General features: G+C 35.7%; 4 protein-coding genes across 11 annotated transcripts in view; 1 reads left to right on the plus strand and 3 right to left on the minus strand.

The window, feature by feature from the left end:
• Nucleotides 1,945-3,940, minus strand: LOC104729817 (cyclin-D3-1-like). Its single transcript, XM_010448824.2, has 4 exons — nt 3,137-3,940; nt 2,842-3,043; nt 2,605-2,735; nt 1,945-2,509 (listed from the first exon to the last, which is right to left on the minus strand). Exons 1-4 carry the CDS (start codon nt 3,614-3,616, stop codon nt 2,192-2,194), a joined length of 1,131 nt encoding a protein of 376 aa, XP_010447126.1. The 5' UTR covers nt 3,617-3,940; the 3' UTR covers nt 1,945-2,191.
• LOC104729818 (protein SRC2 homolog) lies at nt 4,280-7,187 on the minus strand. The gene is made up of 7 exons (XM_010448826.2): nt 6,960-7,187; nt 6,715-6,819; nt 6,434-6,560; nt 6,249-6,320; nt 5,372-5,417; nt 4,700-5,012; nt 4,280-4,596 (listed from the first exon to the last, which is right to left on the minus strand). Exons 1-7 carry the CDS (start codon nt 7,003-7,005, stop codon nt 4,556-4,558), a joined length of 750 nt encoding a protein of 249 aa, XP_010447128.1. The 5' UTR covers nt 7,006-7,187; the 3' UTR covers nt 4,280-4,555.
• On the minus strand, nt 8,061-11,535 carry LOC104729820. 7 transcript variants are annotated; one of them, XM_010448833.2, is made up of 12 exons: nt 11,445-11,535; nt 11,260-11,360; nt 10,697-10,950; nt 10,548-10,596; nt 10,339-10,457; nt 10,142-10,225; nt 9,626-9,907; nt 9,277-9,485; nt 9,084-9,173; nt 8,884-8,976; nt 8,465-8,677; nt 8,061-8,373 (listed from the first exon to the last, which is right to left on the minus strand). In XM_010448833.2, the coding sequence occupies exons 2-12, from the start codon at nt 11,349-11,351 to the stop codon at nt 8,269-8,271; spliced, it is 1,590 nt and encodes a 529-aa protein (XP_010447135.1). In that variant the 5' UTR covers nt 11,352-11,360; nt 11,445-11,535; the 3' UTR covers nt 8,061-8,268. The 7 variants fall into 7 exon arrangements, with proteins under 7 accessions (XP_010447135.1, XP_019089278.1, XP_019089281.1 ...); XM_019233733.1 differs by having other exon boundaries at nt 10,548-10,605; XM_019233736.1 differs by having other exon boundaries at nt 11,260-11,535.
• The window catches only part of LOC104729822 (UDP-glycosyltransferase 73B1), an 8,946-nt gene continuing 8,336 nt past the window's right edge, over nt 13,788-14,397 (plus strand). Inside the window, exon 1 of one of the 2 annotated variants that reach the window (XM_010448834.1) lies at nt 13,788-14,222. In XM_010448834.1, coding sequence (XP_010447136.1) covers nt 14,018-14,222 — 205 coding nt within the window. In that variant the 5' untranslated portion in view covers nt 13,788-14,017. Of the gene's footprint in view, nt 14,384-14,397 lie in introns of both variants that reach the window. The other variant, XM_010448835.2, reaches the window with a different exon arrangement.

Raw genomic sequence — 14,397 nt, forward strand, 5'->3', positions numbered from 1 at the left:
TTTTTTTTTTTTTTTTTTTTTTGGCAGAAACTCAAATTTGAGTATTTTCAGTTTAATTGTGACTTATATACGTACGTTAATTACTTGTTCCTATATATTAGCATACGTTGCTCAAGAACGACAACAATAATAATTAACATATGAATGAAGATGATATACATATATGAAGAACAAAGAGTTATCTTCGCGAACATGTTAATATGTGTGCTTAATTTGATAGACGTAGTATACGTAGTATTGTAAGATTACGTAAAGGGGAAGAGTTGATGATATGTATGACGTGAGGCTGAGCGTTAATAAACGACATCAGCTATATTCAACTTTTTCTAAACAAAGAAATTAAAAGAAATTTAAATGTCAAAAAGAAAAGAACGATAAACCCCCAAAAGGAGAAAATTCGTGTCACACGTGAAAAAAGTTGAGATTTAAATTCTCGCTCTCTTTTGTTTTTTTTTTCTTTCTATTGCTAGAAACAAAAGAAAGAAAATTAAAAAATAAAAGTCCAAAGAGAAAATAAAAGAAATTGGAAAAGAAAAAGTGAAAAAGAAGAAGGAACGAAGATTCACCACCTTAAAGCTTGAAGGCACTTGTTTATTTAAACAAATATAACATAAATATATTTTCTCGTGATACAAAACGCATTATCATATAACCTTTTCCGTGATAACAAAAAAAAAAAAACTGATTTTTATAAACAATGTGGGTAACGTAGCAAAACTACAGTTTCATATTTGTTTAATATAAAAAAGAGTAAAATTCAATTTGTTGTTATATCTAAAAGTAGAATTAATCGTCATATTGGCTTCTACAAATAAGTAATTTTTTACTTTGCAAAGAGACTGAATCTATAAGAAGAACAGTAAAGATAATGATTTGATGTTAGTGACGATGAGTTGAAAGATACTGACCACGTGGCTTAATCCCAGGTGCTCAGAGAGTGGAAGCAGGTTTTACTACTTTAGTTTCTTGTCCAACCCACTCACCTATGTACGGCGCGTGTACTACACACTTCCTCCTTCTTGTCTCTATGTCGTAATTAATTTTATCTACTGGTCAACGATCCTATTAAGTTTGCTCTGTTTATTTTTAAACGTTTATAAGTTTATTTACTAACTTAAGATCCTATTAATCATGTCTGTTTTCGAGAACTTAACATGTTCATCTAAGTTATTTTAACTGTGTTGGGTTATAGTATAGTATAATTTGGGTTTAGTTGATACAATAATACGCGCCTAGGAGCAGGTTTAGTAAGACTTTCGTGAAAAAATGTAAAGCAATATTATCAGTGTTACGTTTTCAATCTTTTGTTTCTTTCCGTTTTTAATTTTTTAAAAAATTATTATTTAAAGAATGACCGAAAAAAGCAATAATTGGCTCCTCTCACCAAGTCAAAAAGCCTAAAACGCTAAATCCTTCACTTTCGATCATAAACACTAGTAACTGTCTCATTCCATGTTTAAAATATTTGATTTGTCATCTTATTTTTGTAGTATTATATATACACCACTCGTTTATCAGATTCAGATCATATATGGCTGTTTTTATTAATTACGTATATAACTCAAAAATCTTTTACATGTTTGCTCTTAAATCTTTTTCAGCAAACTAGATTTTTAGAACGTACTTAGACCATCATTACCAGTGAGTACTCATGTGAGTACTTTATAAATATTATTTTAATGTTTTTGTAGAAAATGATTTATTGAACAAATAAATATATTATAAAATAAGAATTTAACCAATAATATAATGCCAAGTGTTATATGAGTTACTCAGCTAGGTTCTCAAATTGCTCTAGCTAGTATCGGTTCTAACTCTCTTTCCTCTTTTTTTATTACTTTTTAATTTTTTAATCTATTAGTATCTTGAGAGTAACTGCCAGTATTGATGCTCTTACTCAGTCATAATTTATTAACATTAATAAAATAGTAATAACACCGGAGATTACGGCCCAAAATTTACGCAACGACTATTATTATTTCTCTAATTGTCTCTTCATCACATCCCATGCAGTCAAATGTCATGAATACCCTCCACCATTAACTCTATCAAGCCATGGAAACTAAGGGCATTCGCGACATTTTGTATATGCAAACGGGGAAAGATACAAAGATTTGTTCTCAAAATTTAAAATAAAGACAGTAATATATATATAAACCGGAAAAAAAAAACGAAATCGAGCTTTCGTCGATCATGGAGTGGCTACGATTGCACAAGGCAGATGCAAAATCGTCTTCTTCGTATCATTCTCTTGAGCTCCTCTCATCTTCTTTAACGAAGGTTGTTGCTGCTGCGACGATGTTGGATTGTACGAACTCGCTGACCACGAATCGTTGGAGCTTTCATCGCTATTGAAAGGATTTGAATCGATGACACAGCTTGGACTGTTCAACGATGATGATAATGATTCGTGACTCTTGCGTTTCCGGGAAGATTGGTTTTGGATCTGTAAACCAATGCGGTCCATTGGTAGTTGGAGGATTAAATCGTAGCAAGTTTTCACCTTTTCCTGTTAATACACCACAGAGTTGTTTTTTTAAGAAAAATGTCTTGAGTTAAAAAACAGAGTTTTATTAGTTGTAGGAAGATTAAGAGAAGCTAAACCTTAGTTAAGTGAAGAGCACCAAGGAGATTAGTTTGGTATGAAAGAGGGTCAAAGGGCTCAACTTGCTCTATAATTCGCAACATGGTAGCTGCGGCAACTACTGATGGGAGGTACCCGACAAATTTTGAATCTGACAGCGACAATGGAGGAAGATAAGACAAGAATGTAAGATTATTCAGATTTAGTATATGGTACAAAGATATGGAGTTTTTTAAATACGGTTGTCGTTTACGAACCGGAGATTACAGAGAGTAGGAGACGGTTGCATCTGTTGAGAAAATCCCAGTGAGCATTGTTCTTAAGTCCCAATCTCCTGATAATGTGGTCTACAAACGAAATTGGAGTAATGAGATGCATCTTCCACTCGAGAGTAGAGAGGATCAGTAGCTCCATTCTCTGTATGGTTTTGGCCTCAAACACATACTTTGTCTCCTCCACCTAAACAAACAAAACAGAGAGATGAGAACAGAGGAGATAAAAGAAGAAACTTTAAGGTAAAACTGAACTCAAAGTATCATGATTTATAATTACTTGGAAGTCTAGAAGAAGAGGGACTTGGGTTTCTTCGACTTTAGCAGCAAGAGAGAGGCAAGCTACAGAAACGAGCTGAAGCATCCACGGTTTGTCTCTCTGTAAGCTGTAGCTACAGATGAACTTATCGAGATAAGTTATGGCTAAAACAGCAGCCAGAGTAGAGAAGCCATAATGAGCGTTGACTCTCAGAATCCAACCCACAGCTTCTTTTCGATCCGTGGAGAGATAAACATCATCGAGACAGCTGCCGAGTTCAGCTTGTTCTTCTTCTTTGGTGAAGAGAGTGACCAGATCTTCGTCTTCCCAGTACAAATCTTGTTGAAGAAGAACGAATGGAGAAAAGGAAGAGTTGTTCTCTTCAACTTGTTCTCCTTCTTCGTCTTCTTCCCATTGCTCTTCTTCTTCGCAGTAGAGAGCATCAAGAAGAAATGAATTGCTCTGCTCTTCTCGAGCTTCTTCCTCCTTGGGAATCGCCATTGTGGGGAATGAAAACTCAAGAATGAGAAGAAAGATAAAAGATCTTCTATTCTATATTGTTGATAATGAATTGTTGTTGGCTGAGAGGATCATCATTACACAGAAGAAGAAGATAAGATGATGATAGAGAGAAAATCTCTCAGAGAGAGACTCATCTGCCTCTCTTTGGAAACGTGCAGTGGTTTTAGCTATAGGGTAGCAGCAGGGGAGAGAGCTACAAAAGAGAGACTAGAGAGAGAGAGAGAGTGAGGAGAAAAGCTGGATGGAAGTGGGAAGGAGTGTGAAATGAAGAGTGATTGATTTATGAGACAAGGCGAGTTGGTTTTTACGTTTGTCTTTTACTTGCCCCAAATATATTATTTTTATTTGATATTAAATGGGGAATTTCTTTATTTTTTTTTCTTTTTAGTAGTTTCTTTATTTTATTGAATAAAATGTGTAATAGTATCTTTTGCTGTTTCCCGCTTTACCCACTTATTACTCATTGGAGTAGAGATCGAGAAACCAAAGTGCAGTAAATCTGTCGGCTAATTTAACTAAAATTCTACTCCTTTTTGTGGCGATTGTCAACAATGATATTTTTTTGTTTAATGTTTAAAATAAACTATAAGGACACATTGACCAAATTAACTTTTTCTAATTGTCTGATTACAAGTTTCAGAATTGCCGAACCTCTTGAGGAATGATGATTCATTTATTAACAAAGGGGTTTAGAGCAATAACTCAATAGAATTACAAGAGAAATATGCGATCTGACTAATATGAAAAAGATTCAAACTTCTTCTTTAACTGACCATCACAAAAATTAACAAATCACGCTAGAAGTTGCACAAGGAAGATTTTTAAAAAAGGAAATAAATTTGTCACCAAATTCTAGAAAACACCGTCACTATTATCTCTATACATTCATAAACAACTTTATTCTAAACGCCGGAGCTTTTAGTACGGAGGAGGAGGTGGGTATTGTCCTGGGTATGGACCTGGAAACAAAGATCAACCACCATTGAGAAATAGTTAAGAGAAAAGTAAGCGCTGTCAGTTGAAGCACATAAACCGAAAAAGAAAGGAAACATTTAGATGTACCTTGTGGGTAATATGATTGTTGAGGAGGGTATGGAGAAGGAGGGTAAGTAGAGGATGGTGGAGGAGGAGGGTAAGCTGAAGGAACCGGAGGGTAAGCCGAGGTTGACGGAGGAGGAGGATAAGCAGATGGCTGAGGAGGATAAGCTGCAGCTGGTGGGTATCCTGATGGTGGATGAGGGTATTGTTGTACTTGTGGGTATAGAGATGGTCCAGTGTATGGTGCTGATGAATACGGAGATGCAGAAGGAGGTGCTGAGTATTGAGGCACTTGAGGCGCATATGGAGCTGATGGCGCAGACCCGTAATTATGTTTCTGCGTACCAAGAATGGATTGTATGTTTAGACTTTTGTTTATAATAATAGAACATGTAAAACANCGGAGGAGGATAAGCAGATGGCGGAGGAGGATAAGCTGCAGCTGGTGGGTATCCTGATGGTGGATGAGGGTATTGTTGTACTTGTGGGTATAGAGATGGTCCAGTGTATGGTGCTGATGAATACGGAGATGCAGAAGGAGGTGCTGAGTATTGAGGCACTTGAGGCGCATATGGAGCTGATGGCGCAGACCCGTAATTATGTTTCTGCGTACCAAGAAAGGATTGTATGTTTAGACTTTTGTTTATAATAATAGAACATGTAAAACAATGTCGTTAACTGAGTCTCAGACTTTACCTTTGCTCCTGCATAATGCAGTATGAGTCTTACTTCTCCAGCGAATCTGAAAGACAGAAAGGTTGAGATGCATTTTCAGAAGGTTTAATAATCCAAGAGCTATGGCTGAGTTCAAGTCAAGCTACAGATTTTGTTGCATATTGTAACCGACTTTTCAGGGATTTAAGAAAACAAAACACATAGCTATGGACTGGAAAACTAGTTGATTGTGCGCATGCATCTATAACTTTCTTCTACTCAGAAACAAATATGGTATACCTCAGGGACCAGTTTTAAGAAATCCTAATTTGATGCCACAATGTTTACACGAAACTTCATAGGTAACCTAACAACAGACAAAAGCAGCTCCATACATCTCAAAATGTCTAGCTGTTTTTCATAAGTTCCAGAGAAACCCCATCTCAATGCTACAGCAATTGTGTGTGTGCTCGACGTAGAAACAGAACATTCAAAGCTTCTCATCGTAATAATTATCCACATAATATTACTAATGAAAAGAACAAGTAATTCACAGATTCAAAATGAAAGCAAGTTCTTTGAATTCAAGCAGTTTGCAATTCTATTAACTAACACCAAAAATGACTAGGAACTCACATAACGACCCTGATCAGTGAACAAAACCAGGTCAGGTCAGCAATGTAAGTAAATTGGCAAGAACTAAAACTTCACTAGTAGAAAGCAGAGTGGGGACACAAACTGGTGATATCTACATTTTCAATCACTATATAATACAAACCACATAAAAAGTTTCATTGATAATGAGCAAGTCCACCACCAAAATCAGCTAGACCAATGTGCAATATGCAACTACCGATTACCAAACATGATACTCAATGCAAAAGGAAGCAAAAGACAAGTAAAAGCTAATGGTTCATACCTCCCAGTTTTAGTCTGCAGAGTCCAGGTGCAGTCATCGTATCCCTGAGAAAGAACCTTCTGCAATTGAATCCTAATCAAAACAAACAGACAGCAAAAGACTCAATTCCAAATCCAAATTCAGTAGTTTCATCTAAGCATTAAAGAAACACAAACACACACATATGGGTGGAAAAGTGACATTACGTTGCATTGCCAATGAAGTCATCAGTGGAGAGGGTATTGCTATTCCAGACAGCAACCTTAAGATCCCTAAGCCCTTCAAGCAAAGTGAACATAAACTTCTCTTGGAAAACAGCGTTCTTTCCACCATCTGAAAACAACAAACCCATTCAATCAAAATTCATTTATAGATTAGTAAACCAAGCTTCAAACCGTCTTAAGAATAGAAAGATCTTAACTTTGTTCAACAAAAACCGCAATTTTGATGGATCTGAAAACAAATCATATAAAGAGCTAATAATGACCTGTGCAGGTTCTGGTACGGTGCCTTGAGCTGCTATACTCAAGGACGACGTATGGATCTTGCCTTGAAAACCATTCTGTATCTTTCAATTTCTGGCACCCAACAACTGAAACAAAAAAATCAAAAGAATCCCATAAATTAAAATAAAGTTAGCACCTTTTATGTGATCAAATTAAAGAAAAAAAGGAATATTCATAGGTGTCACAAATTAGGGACGAGAGAAAGAAGGAAAAAGAATATACGAACCAGTGACCTCGAGAACCTGGCCTTGTATACCCGCCATCGTCGACATGAGTTTTTTGATTGAAGAATTGGATTTGATTAAGAGAGATTAGGGTTTGTAAGAAAACAAAGAGATTGAGAAAAAAAAAAAAGTAATGAATGAAGAAGCTGAATCTAAGAGAGAATCGGGCGTTTTTAAATAACAACTTTTTTTGTTTGATGAAGAAACGCAGAAGTTGCTTTCATTGAACAAGACGCGTATCGTAAGCCGCTGACCGTAATTTTGACATTTTAGATTTTACATAATTAAACTCTTTTTCTCGCCACGGCTTTTATATTTACGCGTTTTTTAAAATATTATTTTCTCTTAATTATTCTATTACTCGTTTTCTTCCATTAGTTAATAATATTTGACGAATGATAAAGTTGCTACAAAACTTCTCAATATGAATTCAATCAAAACTTCAATGTTTGATAAAAATGTCAAAAGATAGGGTTTAACGACGGTTTAGAGAGTAGATAACTCTATTTAATTCCTTTTATAACACGGCGGCGGCACACGGGTTCTCCACACAACCACACAATGGATAACTCTTATCTATCCACAGTTTCTCAAAGATTCACGACTAGATAGATAGATATTCTACGCACACCACCACTTGATGAGTCAAATACAATAACTATGCGGATGATATACGACGGCTGAGACTGTTAAGGATGGAAGACAAAAACAAAAGTCTTCCACATGTGATTTACTAGAATGCGTCCAATGGTCTCCCTCAAATTGAACATCCCAAGCCATAACTTAAAATGCATTTGCATCTTTTGAAGTTTTAAGTGGCATGATTAAGTCGAGTCTTTCTTTGTAGAGACCAATTAATAAAGATGATGAATAAAGTTTTCAAGTTTAAGAGAAGATTATAACCATTTTTATGTGTAATCTAGAAGAAACTCAAATATTATATACATGATTAAGCAATTTTCCTGAAATGGAACAAGTCACCCAAATACACCTCTGCAAAAATGGAAATAGCACTTTGTTGACATAGCTTTTATTCAAAAGTCACTGATTTCAAAGAAACTGCCTATCCCGCTTATATTATTAAATTGACTGGTTCAACCCAGAAGAGAAAATGGACATCTCTACGATTATAGGAAAAGAAACCAACATACATAGTAACCATGAAATCCGTAGAAAACCACCTTATCTAATACTATATGCAACCTCATTCTCATAGAAGCTCTTGTTACAAAAGCCAATCCAAGTACTATAGTTACACAGCTTCACATAATCTTAAAATAAAGAGAAAATCTGCTAATCTGGTTCTTCAGATTATTTCCTTCTCCTTTGAGGAAAACCTAGCCCTACGTTCCCAGTGTTGCCCACTGCTTGTACCGGTTCAACCAAACCTTTTGAATTCTTCCCCAGCGTCTCACCCTGCATTACCATATCCCCAATTACCATATTTACGCTGACTGGCTGACACCAAATAACATCAAAACTCAGAAGTAATAGATTCACATGTTACCTCCTTCCAACCCATGTTTCCCATTATTCTCCTTGCATAACTTCCAGATCCAAATGATAACTCCAATGCTTCTGCTGCAGCATCCTCTTCAGAAGCTGAATGCTCGTCCGTGTTATCGTCTACCATTGTTCCTTTTTGACCTGGCCCAACACCATATCCACCATGCAAATTTCTTCTCTCAGCTGCTCTATCTCTGTATGTACAGCTTCTCTCCTGATAAAACAACAACGAACAAGAATGAAAATCTCACAATAGTAGCTTACCAAGGTTCTCACTGGAAGCCCCCATACAGAGAGCTTTAGAAAAATGTCTCTGCTAGAGATCGGGCAGAACTTCAAGACACAGGATGTTTACATCTTGCGCAAACATTCTGAAACATACTATACAAGAATCCAGTCATGAAGGTGGATTTGGAGTACCTCTTCAATCATATTCACTTCATCTCGTGGCTTCACTGTGAGTTTGCAGTCAGTTTTTTGTTTCACCTTCTTAGCTTTGCTTTCTGTCTCCTGCTAGATATTTGGCAGAATTTCTCAAGAAGCAGGATGTTACCATCCTTCACAAACATTCTGAAACGTAAAATACAAGAACTCAGCCATGTAGGTGGATTTTGCAGTACCTCTTTAAACATGTCGACTTCACGAGGCTTCACTGTAAGGTTGCAGTCAGTTTTTGGTTTCACCTTCTTAGCTTTGCGTTTTATCTCCTGCTAGATATTGGCAGAGGTTCAAAAAGCAGGATGTTAACACCCTTCACACACATTCTGAAACATAATATACAAGGATTTAGCCATGAAAGTGGACATGGAGTACCTCTTCAGTCATGTAGACTTCACGATGCTTCACTGTAAGTTTGCAGTCAAGTTTTGGTTTTACCTTCTTACCTTTGCGTTTTGAATCAGGATTTTTCCATGCAGTTGAAATATCAGGGAATCCCCAATCTTTTGTTGGGTTGGAGGAGTCATATACTGACAAGGATGCAAGGTATTTAGCACTAGGATTTCGAAGTTTATAGACCTGACCTGGAACAAATGATATGAAAATCAAATTCGTTTTCTAGGGTTCCCCATATAACAAATCAGACAAGGTTAACAAAAACCGATCCAGCAAAACAATATTTGTTCAAACTTCACAGGAACAAGGCAGAAGGAAAGAGGTAAACCTGTCCTAACTCGCACTAGGTGAAGTCTTGCTTCGCAAATTGGAGCAGTTTTGAGAAGTGTGCCACCAGAAGCCACAGATGGATGAAGGTTGGCAGACCGTCTGACCAGCCTCCCTACTAACCTAGCCACCTGTTCACTGTCAGCTAAAGCTTCTTTGGTTTCCGAAACAAGTTTCCAATCCCACAAATCAACAGACGGGATCTCAGGCAGAGTCTTCTCAGGGAATTCAATCACTTGACCATATTGAGCTAGCCATCTTTCTTCCTCGCTTGAAGGAGCATCTAGAAATGAAACTTTGAGCATCAAAGCTATGAATTTGAGCTAAAGAAAAAATTGAAAATTCTCTCACAACATTACGGGCTAGTTAATCATTCAACATTGGGATCAGCCTACGAGAGAACAATACCATACACCACGAGGAATAAGGATATATTTAGCTTTATATATCAATAACCATAAGTCCATAACCAAGAGCAGAATGAAAGCAAATGACAAGGACATAAGGAGATAAAAACCTTCATTGAAGTTGTCTTCCTGTGGATCAAAATCCTCTTCAGGAATCCATTCTCCCTCTTCAAGTTCCTCAGCCTCATCGTCTCCTGGAGAACAAACACAATTGTAGCTTCTCTCCTAAAATTTTCAAACTTGAAGAGCAAATTCATTCCAAAGTTTGCAATATAAAAGGCTAATAAGCACTATCCCAGGCAAAGACCATTAGCTGACAACATATGATGATCCTGAGTATTTTCCCCTGAAGGCATCTTATTGCTGGAATAACTGGGCTGTTGTTTATAACCAGCCAGATAAATTTCGATAAGTGTATCTTCCACCCTGATCCAAAGGAAAGAAAGCAAGTTTCATAAGCCATATGATGAAGAAAGATATATAAGTTTCAATGACAATAAAAGATATATAACCTACCATGAGGAAGGTCGTTGAGGATGTTCAAGTTCCTGGTCATTTGAGTACCCTGTTGGCTCTTACGAGCAAATAAAGTGTCCATCAGTTATCTATTAATCTATTTATAGATGCTATTGAATATATCATCAGAATCCTACATGTAATCTCACCTGAAGGAGTTTCTCCAGGATTTCTCAGTGAAACTTTACACTCATTTTCTACATTCTCAACCTGAGAAAGATCATAGTTTCTGCTTGAGTCATCTTCGGATAGATCACAAGTGACAATATCTCCAGGACCAGAAGGGTTCGCACCAGACTCTTCATATTCCAAGGGAACATATTCGCCATTCTCATGCTTGTAGTAACGACCATCCTTGCTACAATAATACCAACCAGCATTTGGATCATGATAAAACCCACTACTGCAATTCACAAAACATGAAGTTAGCATCCTAAAAACCAATACAGTTATCAAAAACATACGGCATGTGCAAGGAGAGCTGTTAGTTAAAATCGATCAAGCATCAATCTCAATAAAGTATCAGCCTTTTTTCATAACACTCCTAATAGCAGATACACTGCATTATTTTTATATTGTAAAATTATGAAAGATCCAAGCTTTTTAACACAAGGACATCATTAGACCTAAACAGCGAGCTAAGGAAATTAGGCAAATAAAATAAAATCCTTAGAGTCGAGAGAAAAGGAGTGAATTTGGAAAGAGACGTAGCCTGTGATGGATATAGAGCTGCGTATCGCTGTCCCAAACATAGCAGTCTTCTTCCTTGGGTTCCTGCTGCAACTCTTTATCGTCGTCGGGCATGAGGACAAACTAACGAAACAACCAAAGAAAGATTAACGAAAGCAAAAAGCACTGGACAAAGACAAATCAAATTTTTAATGAAAAGATCACTACTTTGACGATTGATTCAATAAAACTGCTCGACAAATTCGGTTTCAATTTAAAGTTCTGTTTGAAGAGAGGAAAACAACACACACACAGTCAAACCGATGAGAAAACCATCTCTCCGTTCAGAATCCAATTAACGGTTTATCGTTACAAAACCGGAACCCCAGTAATGGGAAGCCCAAGCCCAAATTATTTTTGATGATGATAATCTATACTAAATACGATGATGGTTAATAAAATTAACGAGACCATGTTGAAAAAGTGAAACTTAAAAAATAATAAAACTGCAAAAGAGAGAGATGTTGTGCGCAACTGCGCACATCATAATTGTTTCCAACTACAAACATAACACATAAAAGTTTTGTGTAAACTGCGTGATTGAAATATGGTACAAATGAAATAGACTAAGTTTGCAACTTTTTAAGTGCAAAACACATAAATATTGCTCAAATAACTTCTAAACAGTGTTCAAACTCTGATTTCCAGTTCTTTCAAAGAAAACTCATTGATGTCATGGAACATTTTTATGATGCATTTTAATATGATTTGCTGTCCAATAGATAGCACATCAGAAACCTTTGATACCTATACAAAAAAACAACCAAACCGAAGACATCACATCTCTCACAAAGAATCCAACATCAAAACCGAACAAAATCAAAATTTAAGATCAGGACATACCTTGCAAGAGAACTCATCAATGCGAAGTAAACCATGTTTATGTCTACCACCGTGGTACTCAACTAAAGCACCTTTTTCATATAGAACTTCGATTGTGCATTTAGATACTTGAACCACTTTAGCTTACTCGTTAATAAAGTAAACCTGAATATATATTAAAAATGACTTATAAAAGTTTGTCTACCGAATAAGCTATTTAATCAAAAAAATTATTAACTCTTTTCTTGATAGCTGTGTTCTAGGTAAATCATATATAGAAAGATTTACGTTAGAAAATCATAGTCAACTCGTAGTCAAACTTGTGCGGAACATGTTCAAGTATACTAATGCAAACAGTGCATAACACCTTTAAATATAAAACATATACATTATGATATAAAATTGCAGTATAATTAATTTCAAATGTGAGATTGTATCTTTCATACAAACCTATGTCTCTCCACGTGAGAGAACAACAAATTGATGTAGCCACTTAAGATAATCAACCTCACATACTATTGATCTTACTTTTTCAAGATTTCGTTTGTTGGATTTGTATATTTTCCAACATTATTACATCAATAAACACCTATCACTAATCAATTTACACATTTAAACATATTAAAATAATCAATATTTACACAACTTTAAACGCAGCCAACCTTTAGTTTACTTATTGATGAGCAAAATTGATAATGATTAATAATAAATTAATCACGGAGATTCATTATTATGAGAAGATCCTTTTTTATAGCTTAATAATGATTGATGTATAAGACCATTATTTAGGGATGGAATTGTTATGAAAATTGAAATATGTTTTTTTGTTTGTTGCTAATGTTTGTTTGTTAGATAATATTATTAATATTTATATACATGTATATATTGATTATAAGTATAACGTGTTATTTGTCATATGCTAACCATTATTGGCAAATTCAACAGCTTTGATGATATCAAACATCTCTTATGCTGGATCAATAGGAGAAGTTAAAAATTGGAAGGATTGATGAAAATCTTTTTAATAAATCCAACCTATGAGGTAAATTAAATTACTCAATGTCATAAATTATTAACTTTTGTTCATATTTAATAAATTAAAAATATTATTTTTTGCAGCTACAAGCAAGTGATACTAATTTCCTATATGCATGTACAACTACAAAAACTCTAATGATTGATTTACAAGGATGAAATTTCAAGAATTGATTTGAGGCAAACCGATGAGATAACCATCTCACCGCTTCGAATCCAATTACGGTTTATTGTTGTAAAATCGAAGGGTTTCGGTTTAGGCCCAATAAGGGGAAGCCCAACTTGACGGGATGACTATAAATTGTGATCTTGCAAATAAATCACCAATTATTTGTTTTGAAGATAGAACTAACAAAAGAAGAATGACGAATGCCATGACGTGAAGATTTAACTCCTTTTCATGAGAATGGTGAGGATATCATTCATACGTTTTGTTGTGATTAGACATATGTCATTTTCAACGTTAGACAAGAATAATGGAAGACAAAACAAATCTGATCTCTACAACTTCTTTAGAAACATTGATCTATCGGAATTTGTCCTTTTGTGATTGTAAATCAAAACACAGTTTGCAACACTATTCATATATTGTTGGCAGAAACGATGCAGTTTTGGACTATATAACACGATCTTATAATAATATAATATAACAGGGATTAGATTATGTATGTTAGATTTGTATGGAAAGTTTATTTATAGTTTTTAAATATTGTGTTTTCCATATAAACGCAGCGCTGGCTAGTGGCTGCCAAACTTCATACTCTTACTTTTTATCTTTTAAGCTTCTTGTATACATTTGATTCTCAAACGACTTATCTTCTTTATAGAAATTTGTATAATTGGCTCTACATAACCTCCAGATCTTGATTTGTCATCAGCAAAACATGGGAACTTCAAGCGAAGTCTCTAAGCTCCATTTCTTGCTCTTCCCTTTCATGGCTCATGGCCACATGATACCAACTCTGGACATGGCCAAGCTCTTCGCCACCAAAGGAGCTAAATCCACTATACTCACTACATCTCTCAACTCCAAGCTCTTCTTCGAGAAACCCATCAAGTCATTCAACCAAGAGAACCCGGGACTCGAAGATATTTCAATCGAGATCCTTAATTTTCCTTGCACAGAGCTCGGTTTGCCTGAAGGATGCGAGAACAGCGATTTCATCTTCTCCAGCCCTGACCTAGCCAAAGGTGACTTGAGTCAAAAGTTTTTACTTGCAATGAAATATTTCGAAGAGCCACTAGAGAAGGTCCTCGAGACAAC

This window comes from Camelina sativa, chromosome 12, assembly GCF_000633955.1.
Source record: "Camelina sativa cultivar DH55 chromosome 12, Cs, whole genome shotgun sequence".
Classification (NCBI taxonomy): Eukaryota; Viridiplantae; Streptophyta; class Magnoliopsida; order Brassicales; family Brassicaceae; genus Camelina; species Camelina sativa.